This window comes from Pocillopora verrucosa, chromosome 11 (assembly GCF_036669915.1).
Source record: "Pocillopora verrucosa isolate sample1 chromosome 11, ASM3666991v2, whole genome shotgun sequence".
In the NCBI taxonomy this organism is placed as follows: domain Eukaryota; kingdom Metazoa; phylum Cnidaria; class Anthozoa; order Scleractinia; family Pocilloporidae; genus Pocillopora; species Pocillopora verrucosa.
In genome coordinates, this window is record NC_089322.1 from 4,583,457 (window position 1) to 4,594,487 (window position 11,031).

General features: G+C 38.2%; 1 protein-coding gene across 1 annotated transcript; it reads left to right on the top strand.

Annotated features, from left to right (window-relative positions):
- Window positions 1–8,537: 8,537 nt before the first annotated feature.
- Window positions 8,538–10,792, top strand: LOC136284099 (uncharacterized). The gene is made up of 2 exons (XM_066173913.1): window positions 8,538–8,852; window positions 10,007–10,792. The coding sequence occupies exons 1-2, from the start codon at window positions 8,538–8,540 to the stop codon at window positions 10,790–10,792; spliced, it is 1,101 nt and encodes a 366-aa protein (XP_066030010.1).
- The last annotated feature ends 239 nt before the right edge of the window (window positions 10,793–11,031 follow it).

Genomic DNA, 11,031 nt, shown 5'->3' on the forward strand with positions numbered 1-11,031 from the left:
CCAATCCTTAGGCGAAATTCCTTTCGCGATGGTGTTGCGAAAAACTATTAACAGATATTCCAGCGTATACACAATCAGGGACCGGTGAAACACATCGTTAAGTCCAATAACTGAATAAAAACTGACAACCTGAAAGAGAGAGGTTTTAACTATGTGGCCTTGTGGCATCATTTGAAAAGGCCACCGCTCTGGGCATGCTCTAAACTTCGATGACTCGGTGGGAACCCAGGCTAGGCAGTGCATCGACCAGCCTAAACAGTGGTAGTACCGTAAAAAGTGTTGTGGTGGTAAGGGGTGAAATGGAATGTTCGCTGTGTTCAATTGTTGGCATTTTAAGCAAAGTAAGTACTGGCGATAATGTTAGTCTTGAAAAGTGAGATAAGGATATGTAATATTATTTAAGGGCATTTTATGTACACTTAGTAACGTATAGTGTTGTAAATAAAGTTGGGAGTATAGTTAAAATTTTGACTTCAGTATGAAGGGATCGAATGAAAAGCGGCGGAAGTTAATAAAGATGTAATGCATTGTGATTAATGTATCCTTAAGACGCCAGTCATTACTATCGCCGGGGGTGAGAAGATGTTTGGTTGATTCATGATAAAATTCATTGGATCCCTAATAAGACTCTGGAATGTTCCTATGATCCCCCTAATTGACAGTTAATTGGCAGCCAATTCTTTTTATAGTCCTTCCTTTAGACTCTTTCTTGCTGTGCCGTTCAGTTTTGACCCCACGGAGAAAGAGAATTGGTTAAACCACCTGCAAAATTGGCTGACATCAACTGTCAGGTCATCAATCACGTGACTGAAACGTGCAAAGATACACCAGCATCCTCATATTTTGAACGGATAGTAAGCTGTGGACCGATTTTCAAAACCGTCAACCCGTACTATTATATTAACGGTTCCACAGGGCGTAACTGGCTTGTCCATGATCAGAGAGCATTTCATTTGTTAAATTAGTCTATGAGAGTTAGTTTCTCTGTAATGAGCACCTGTTCCCTTTATCCGTATATTTCTTATAGCACATTTACCCAGGGAAGGGCATACAAAACAGTCATAAGGAAAATTCAAGTAAAACAAATTCATATTGCTTGATTAGTTTTTCTTACTAAAAGACACAGAGAATGCCCAACCCCTGATGATATTTTAATAAATCAGCTGCAGTACCAAGATAGTACATTCTCTTGAAAATACTGTCAAATAAAATAATTATCACAATTTGATTAAATTGATTTATGTGAATAAAATGTTGTCTTGTATTGTCAATAACGTGAACCTTTTCGTTATAGGGGTTGATCGCGATCTTTAAGTCAAGTCACTACAGATTCTCGCTTCCTCATATTAAAATCATTCATCGACAAACCTAAGATTTTTTCTCGTATCACAAAATTACCACTTGACTCTCCTCCGCAAATATTCTGACAGAACGTTATTATTTCATCAATATACTTGCTGCTGTTCCCTGAGGGAAAATCCTTGTTTTTCGGACTGTATATCTGATTTTTATAAATTTTTGCGATGTTACTGTTTCTACTTTATTAAGTAAAAACGAACGAATAAAAGCAAAAACAAACAAAAGACATCAAGAAAAAAAAAGTAGAATGAAAAGCAAAATAGAAATCATTAAAAATCACAGGGAAGGATCCTTTCACTATTCTAGCAAATTCTCGGCAGTATTTGGTATCTTTAGCCTTCCCTTTTAGCACGTTTTATAACGGTAGCCAACAATCAGCACCATTATCAAACTTGTAATTGATCCAGTTCTCTTGCTGAATTATGCAAGCCTCACTTTTTCACTACCATTCAGGAAAGTAATTCTTCTTTGCCAGGGTTTTTATACAAAAGGCTGTGTTTTCAGCTCTTCCTTTCTGATCTTTCTGTCTTGTTTGACTATTTTGTCTATAGGCAGGTAATTTATACGTTTCATACCTTTACTGACTATACCTGATTTTGTGTCAAGATTCTCTTGACAGATGTTACTTCAAGTCGAGTACCGATTTGCAATCGTCTTGTTCTTAGCGACAAAGACAACTGAAGGAGCCGAAAATGGTGTTTTCTTTCAAATCAAAGAAAATATATTTTTCAGCTTTGGAGAAGAAAGCCTTTTGTGGTCTGGCACGGGTTCTTTGCTTTCCTGTTCTTTTTTGTGTGTGAGGCAAGCCTTTTGCAGAAGTGCAAACTTTCTGGAAAAAGCCGGACTTTGTTATGGTCTTCGCGACGAAGTGCAAACAAATTCAGCAACTGGGCGGCTTTTAGAGCGGGATGGCTCTTTCTATTTAAAAAAGGTATTTCACGTTGATTTTTTCACATGTTATAGTTTTCGGATGACAACTTGCGATCATTTTAGCATTATCACGACCCAGAAAACCGTTGCTCGATCTTTCCATCAAAGGGAAGACTTTTCACAGCAAAACTGATGACTTTTTCCATCGTTTCAAGAAACAAAAACTCTACCAAATTTAATTTCAGTCAAAAAAAAATTACGAAAAAGACTAGAGCGTTTAATTCATAGCGCGCCGAAGTAATTAAAAATGGAAAGTATTAAAGCGCATGAATATTCATAAAGAGCTGCATAATCAATGGAGATACGCGTTAAAGAAAGTATTTTGGTTTTATCAGCTGAGTTGATAATGTTAATTGGCCGCCTTCAAGAGATTTTAGAGCTGACGTCTCGAGCCATGGCCCTCCTTCAGCTTTAGAAACTCAATGTTGGCCAATTTACATTATCAGTTGATAAATCAAATTATCTTGTTATAAACCCCACCGACTTAACACCACCGCTTCTTTCGAAAATTTCCCCCTTTAGTTAGAAATGGAGATGACAAGACCAATTACCAGAAGTTCATTTCAAAATTAAGCTTATCATCCAAGCACATAAATTGTTCAGTTATAAGCTGAAGTCACCAACAACTGAGAGCACACAATTACTAACCAATGAGCCTTCAAGAACTTCGTATGCATGCGCACAGGCATGCATGCATGAGGTATGGGTATTAACTGATATATATTGTTTGACTCCAATGCAGGTTGACCTCCCAGGAATAACCACTTCAACCCAAGGTGAGAGCGGAAGATTAGTGTTGATATTGGTAACTAGGATACAGATTTAAACCGTTACATTTAACTCTCTGCAGCCTATCGTTAGTATGCATATTCTACATGCATACATTTCCTAAGGTACTGACAAAGAGAATTTCTTTATCTATCAAGAGGCTTCGTTAGTTGGCGATCATTTCCTTTATTTTCGCGATTCTGATTCAGGGGTGATTTTGTAATGAAAAATTAAATGCCAGTCACTCTCACGGGTAAAATGATTAATGAACAGTTGATAGCATTTTCTTAACTTTAATACCGCAGAAATACACGACGCAAAAAATCGGAAGTTGGTAATTGCATGGTTTTGAAAGACTGTGATCGTGATATCAAAATTGTGATTTCGTGATAAAGTTGGCAAACATCAAAAATTTTAAAACTGAATAATACTTGCTTGAATTATCGTTGAATGGTCAGATCGATGAGCGGGTGAGAGAATAAGAACTAGACGATGAACTGGGAACTGGGAACTGGTCTTCAACACAGAAATCTTTACGAAACCCAGTTTTAATCATTAAAAAAACCTGATTTTTTTTTTAACTTTGTGCTCCAATAGGTCAAACCATTCCTTTGCACTCAGGCTCAACCCAGCATTCAGTAGTAGGTCACTCGTGCCAGACCCTCCCCAGGAAGAATCCTACTTCAAACTCTGGTGTCTATTGGATTGATCCTTTTGGTGGATTTCGAGCCAACGCTTTCAAGGCTTACTGTGATATGGAGACTGATGGAGGAGGCTGGACACTAGTATGGAGCTATTCCTTTACTAATTACAGTCATTTTAACAGTAAATCGAATGCGATCACTCCGAGGCCAAATTGGCCGGTGAGATCTGAAGTAGATGTTCCTATCTCCACGACTCCTCCATTAAATGAAACAGACTACAACGCCATGAACTTCTCACTCTGGAAACAACTCGGCAGACAGGTGCTCATTAAGAGCAACATAAACAACTGTCTGGCGTGTCATCCGGGAAGTGGCAGCTTGGTTGATTGGCAGGATGGTGATGTCAACTGTACTATCATCAAACAGGTGACTGATCCAAGTCACGAGGTGGTCCCTTCCAAATTTTCAACATTCCAAAATGGGTTTGGACCGTTGTTCTCTTTGAGTGTGTCCCCGTTTAACTTTTATTACTATTTTGACGGTTGCACAGGAAAGCATTGGCCTACCCATGATCCTCTGGGAACAAATAAGCCCAACCAAAAGAAAAATGTTGCTGATCCACATGGCAACATTTTTATTCGAGCCGAGTAGCAAAGACATAATAACAAACTCTTGCACACAAATACTTCAAGAGGTCATTAAATCTTAAAACTTGATTGCATTAGCCGGAAAATCATTACATTACCTGGCAAACAAATGACGAAAATCAATCAACGTATCAGCTAGATGGTGTTATTCTGATAGAACTCTTAACTCCTAGCGATACTTTTTCTTTTTGATTCGCTCTTATGAGATGAGCACGAGCGAGATCTCCTACTTTGCGGAACACTCTATAGAGAACATGCGCCAATTGTTAACGCAATAAAAAATGTGTAACGCAAAACAACATTTAGTTTTCTGAAAGACAGTACAGTTAACACTCTAAACGTTAAAACTGATGTTAATCTGCACAGGATATCTATTACACAATCACTTCATTAAACATGTTTAGAACTACAGTTTGCGATGTAAACCTCAGATTACTAAACAGCTGTAGACTTGATGGGGGAGGGGTAAGGAGCACCTCTACATTTGACCTAATAGAGTTTGCCCTAACGACAGCTTTAGGCTTGATGGGGGAGGGGTAGGGAGCACCTCTTCATTTGACCTAATAGAGTTTGCTCTGCCTAATAGGATTTGGTAATCATTTCGGGCTTTACAAAGGGTATGAAAAAAACAAACATTGGTTCCAACCTAACTAAATCTGTACCCAGTATGAATCCTCCTTTTCGTTCTTATCTTGGTGATAATAACCATCCTTCCATTAACTTAAAGCCCACCACAGCTAGTGAACTGGAAAGCATTTGTGGCATGTTCGCTTCAGAGAAGGCTCCTGGCTATGACAGTATCCCAATGCATGTCACTAAGTATTCATTTCACCTTATTTCTGCTCCATTGGCAGATATTATCCATCTATCTCTGCTAAAAGGCATTTTCCCGGACAAACTTAAAATCGCCACAATTATTCCCATCTTCAAAGCAGAGGATCCAAACTTTTTTGTAAACTAGACATATTTCTATGTTGTCTAATTTTTCCAAATTTTTCGAAAAAGTCATATGCAATCGCTCAGTAGAATTTGCTGAAAAAAAACGATATACTTTACCGCTGTCAATTTGGATTTCGGAAAAATCACTCAACATCGTACGCACTAATTCATTTGGTAAATAAAATAGCTTCTGCAATCGACCAACACGAAACAACGGTGGGTGTTTTCCTAGATCTTTCCAAAGTATTTGACACTCTCGACCATCAAATCTTGTTTGCCAAATTGGAGCACTATTATATGCGTGACGCGGCTCTGCAGTGGTTTAAAAGCTACTTTTCTTGCCGCCAGCAATTTGTCCAATTCAATCAAGCCTGCTCTCCAGTGCAAACCATCAAGTGTGGTGTGCCTCAAGGTTCAAGTTTAGGCCCTCTATTGTTCATTTTATACATAAATGACCTCCCTAATGCCTCTGAATTAACAGACCCTCTGCTTTTCGCTGATGACACCAGTATCCTTTATTCTCACTCAAACCCAAATTGCTTAGAATCCTTACTTAATGATGAACTCCAAAATATTGATGTTTGGCTAAAATGCAGCTACTAAACTAGATAGTTGCAATCAGCTAGAGCAATTTTTAGAATGAAATGAATAAATAAGATTCACTTAAGGAAGCGTGGATCAATCACCACATTACATAATTGACGTCACAGGTTTTTCTATATTTTTGCATGGAAAGGCGCAAAATTAGGGGTTTAATAAAAAGCATTACTTAATAGTAAAAATATTTTTTATCGATTCCGTTTTGTAATTATGATTATTTTACATTTGTAAAAATATATTTTCAAGTTTCGGTTGCCTCAAAAAATACTTCTCTTTTCATGTTGTGCCCGTCTACTCTGAAGCAGACTACTTTAAATGACCCTTGGACAATTTTCCAACTATTGACTAAAAAAATGAGACGAGAGAACGGCAGAAAAGAAAAGGTGATAAAATTGAATTTAAAAATGAATATCTTTAAGAAAAAAAACCCTACCCTCAGATTTTACAGTCACTAAATAGAAATCTCAAACTCAGTCCAACGCTTTAAATGCTTATTGTGACATGGAGACCAGTGGTGGGGGTTAGACTCTAGTACTTAGTTATGCCTTGACTAATTACAGTCACTTTCGTAATCGTTCAAATGCGATCACTCCAAGAGCAAACCGGCCTATTTGGTTTGATAGTTAAATGCATGTTCCTGACTCCACAACTCCTTCATTAAATGAAACAGACTACAACGCCGTGAACTTCTCACTCTGGAAAAAACTTGGCAGACAGATTCTCATCAAGAGCAACATAAACAATTGGCTGGTGCGTGATCCGGGAAATGGCAGCTTGGTAGATTGGCAGGATGGTGACATCAACTGTATGATCATTAAATACGTGACTAACACGTGCAAAGAGACACCAGCAACTTCATTTTTTGAACCGATATTCTTTATCCACAGTCGTTATTATCATTTCGATACTCTTACAGGGTATGACTGGCCTGTCCATGATCCATGTGGAAAAGGTGAGCTCAACCAGTTGAACGGCGTCGCTGAGCCTCATGGGAACATTTTCATCCGTTAGTTGATGGACATTAATTGTCCACCGATGTGTAACTTTTCCCGTCAGTGGTGAACGAAATCTCTGAATAAACTCACGAAAGATTTTGCACTTTCTCAGAGTCAAATAATTCTTTAACGAAGTTCAGAATCCTTCGTCATCGAAACGTCAGCTTTTAAAGTCTTTACTGTGGCCAATTTACGCCAGTTATCAACTTAGTTATCAACTCAGTTGATAGTACCAAATTACATAAACAACTGGCTGGTGTGTCATCCAGGACCTGGCAGCTTGGTTTTGGCGGGAAGGTGACATCAACTGATCGATCATCAAACACGTGACTGACCCAAGTCATGAGTTGGTCCCATCCAAGTTTTCACCGAATCAAAACAATGGCTATGGGCCGCTGCTTTGCACGACTAATAAATATTAAATAAATATTATTTTGATAATCACACTGAAAACCATAAGCCTGCCCAAAAGACCAAAAGAAAAATGCTGCAAATCCAGGAGTAGGAAAGACAAACTCTGACAAATTTCTGCTCAAATAACTTCCAGAAGTAATTAACTTCTCCTAACAATATCAATACCATATCCACCAGAAAGGTTGTGAAAATGAACAAATTTATCAGCAAAAGGGTATCATTTTGATATTTCAGGTTGTTCTTTTGACTACTTTACTGTACAAGAGCATAGAAGCCAAAGCCGAATCACATCTTGGACGCTGGAGTGATGGGATGATGGCTCCATATTTGCCAAAGGAATTTTTATGCAAAGTTACATTTTTTATTTTACTACTTTAAAATTTCACCCAACAAATCCCAAGGCTATGAACCGCTATTCTCTTGGAGCATGCGCTGAAGTAGGTCTTGCTATTAATTTGACAGTTGCTCTGGAGATCATTAGCTTACACGTAATCTTAGTGGAAGAGTCGAGCCCAACCAAGTGAAAATGATTGTTCGATCTTGAAAAAATGATCAAACATGTATTACTTTATGTAAAAAATGTAAGAAATAAAAGGAAAAATATCAGCTTGAAAGGACTGGTTAACAAATAGCATATTAAATAATCTCTACAAATACAGGCCTTACCTTTCCATTTGCACTAAAAAAAGTAATTTTTCCTTGCCAGGTGTTTCAAACAAAAAAAGATGTGTTTTCATGTCCAGCTTTAATTTTATCTCCCACCAATTCTTTCTATTTTTAACTTTGCAGTTTAAATTATTTTCTTCTTCACCGAACAGTTTCATAAAAGAGCTTATCGCAATCTTTCCGGTATTTCCATATTCTGTTTACCTAGAAGCCGTGATAATTTCATTATAAACCTGCAAGACTTGTGTTTTCATTTAAATGTAAAAACAGAGTTGTGGGGTAATTGGAAACGTATCGCTAAGAAAACAAAAGATCAAAGCTGTATTATTATACTTAAATAGAAAAATAGAATTCAGACGGAGATCACGGAATCAATAAATTTACAGTTGGTACTAACGGTGCAAACTTATTCACAAAGGTTTGAGCGTGTCGCACGGTGTTTTCGATTAAAATGAAAGGGTGAGTTAAAATTTCTCTTCCTTTCTGTCTTGTTAGACTATTTTGTCTATAGGCAGGTAACTTATATTTTCCATACATTTACTAATCATAAGTTTGTCCCAAGATTCTCTCGACAGATGTTTCTGCAAGTCGAGTACCTATTTGCAGTCGTCTTGTTCTCGGCGGCAAAGACAACTGAAGGAGCCGAAAATGGCGTTTTCTTTCAAATAAAAGAAAACGCTTTTTTCAGCTACAGAGACAAAAGCCTCTTTTGGTCTGGAAAAACTGATTCTTTGCTTTCCTGTTCGGTTTTGTGTGCGAGACAAGCTTCGTGCAGAAGTGCAAACTTTCTGGAAAACCCAGGACTTTGTTACCTTCTTCGCGGCGAAATGCAAACAAGTTCTGCAACTGGGCGGCTTTTACAGCGAGATGGCTCTTTCTATCTAACAAAGGTATTTGGCATTGATGACACACCATGTTTTTTGGTGACACCTTCCGATAATGTACACCTTATCACGAACAAGTGTAAGGGCCTTCCGCACAAGTAGACAAAACTAGAATTGCCCGGTTAAAATGAAAGGACAAATTTTTGTTTCGTCTGTTGCATCCATCAATTTTTGACAGCGATAAAGATAACTTCTACGATCATTTCATGAAACAAAAACTCCGCAAACTTTTTGATTTAGCTCATCAGATCTACGTAAGAGACTTGATCGGGCGTTTAAAGTAATTTGCGCTTTAGCAGGAAAAAAGCTGAAACATGAGAGGACATGGGTGGAGGGACGTGAATGAATTGAGATGAGACCTTATTAGAAAAGTTAAGACGACAAGACCCACAGAAGTTCGTCTTAACATCAAGATCATTTTATGAATCGTTCTGTTATAAGCAGAAGCCACCAACAATTGAAATAAGACCACAGTCGCCCGGTGAGCCTTCAACCGTTTCGTACACATGCACATGACCTGAAGTACGGAAACTAAATATAAATGTCTTCTTTATTTCCAATTTCGGTCGACCTTCCAGAAAGAACCGATTCGCCCCGAGGTGAGAGTTAGGAATTCAGTATTATTAAGATCAGTAACCCGAGCACTAATGTAAATTACTGCCCATAGCTATTGGATAAATCTCGATGCACCAAGATCAACTTGGATCTTTTATAATTTTCAAGTTCTTTATTTCTACCACGTTTTGGTGTCATCCATCTTCTACCCTTCTTCCATTATCCATTATCTTCCAGTATCCTATTGCTGCCAATTTTAGTTTGTTTTTGTACTGAACACTTTTTCCTCAGCTTCTATTTTCATTAAAATAAAACACAAAAAATCGGGACATTTATACAGCTACTTAGAATGGTTTCGAATGTCCTAATGGTCGTACGTTCACCAATTTCATCATTTATTTACAAGGTTAATAGTAAGGAAGTGATTGAGTTTGAATCCTAATTGTCTGAGACAGCTCAGCGGAATTTAACAAAAAAAAGAGGAAAGAAAAATCCAAGTTAGAACGCATGTCAGGAAACGTTGGGCCGGTGTTTAAGTCTAGATCCTTTTAAATTTCTCAGTAACATAATATTGGTTCTTGTTTGATGCTCGTAACCGAATCTAGGTCGCCAGCTCTATTTTCCCTTACAAGGCTTTAGCACATACAAAAGATACTTTACTAGACTCACTTTCAATTTTCAAATTTATGGCTATAGAGCAAAACACTTCTCCACCCCCTGGTTCTAACCACCACTCAGCAGTAACCTCATGCCAGACTCTCCTCAAACAGTCTCCCGCAACGTCCACGGGTGTTTATTGGATCGATCCTGACGGTGGCTCCCAGGCCAACGCTTTCAAGGCTTACTGTGACATGGATACAAATGCAGGGGGCTGGACATTAGTATGGAGCTATTCCTTTACTAACTACAGTCATTTTAACGATCATTCAAATGCAATCACTCCTAGGCCAAATTGGCCGGCCAAAAATGAAGTGAATGTTCCTATCTCTACAATTTCTCCATTAAATGAAACAGACTACAACGCCATGAACTTCTCACTCTGGAAAAAACTCGGTAGACAGTTCCTCATCAAGAGCAACATAAACAACTGGCTGTTGTGTCAACCGGTAACTGGCAGCCTGGTTGATTGGCAGAAAGGTGACATCAACTGTACTATCACAAAATACGTGACTGACCCTGGAGAATCAGCTTCGGCGCCTTCCAAGTTTTCACCAAATATCGACAATGGACCAATGTTCCATTCGAGTGGGCGCTGGGACAGCAACTTTTATTATTTTAATGGTTACACGGGCAAATATTGGCCTACCCATGATCCTTGCGGAAGAAATGGGCCCAACCAAAAGAAAAATGTTCTTGATCCACACGGTAACATTTATATTCGAGCCGAGTAGCAAAGACAGACAATGACAAACCTTTACACACATACCTTCTAGAGTTGGTTAACTTATCTGCACAAAATCATTACATTACCTTGAAAACGTGTGACGAGAATCATCTGGAGGACTTTGAGGGTATTAAACTGATAGAACTCTAAATTCTTCTATCGCAATTACTGAGAAAACCCCATTCATTCGAAGGAAGAATTTCGTATCAGATCTTGGAGGCTGAAGGCTCAAGCTTGTATCACTCT

Excerpts from the sequence above, each read along its gene's own strand:
- LOC136284099 (XM_066173913.1), top strand. The coding sequence starts at position 8,538 with ATGTTTCTGCAAGTCGAGTACCTATTTGCAGTCGTCTTGTTCTCGGCG. Across the intron at positions 8,853-10,006 it reads GCTCTTTCTATCTAACAAAG|GTCGCCAGCTCTATTTTCCC; the intron begins GTATTTGGCATT and ends AACCGAATCTAG.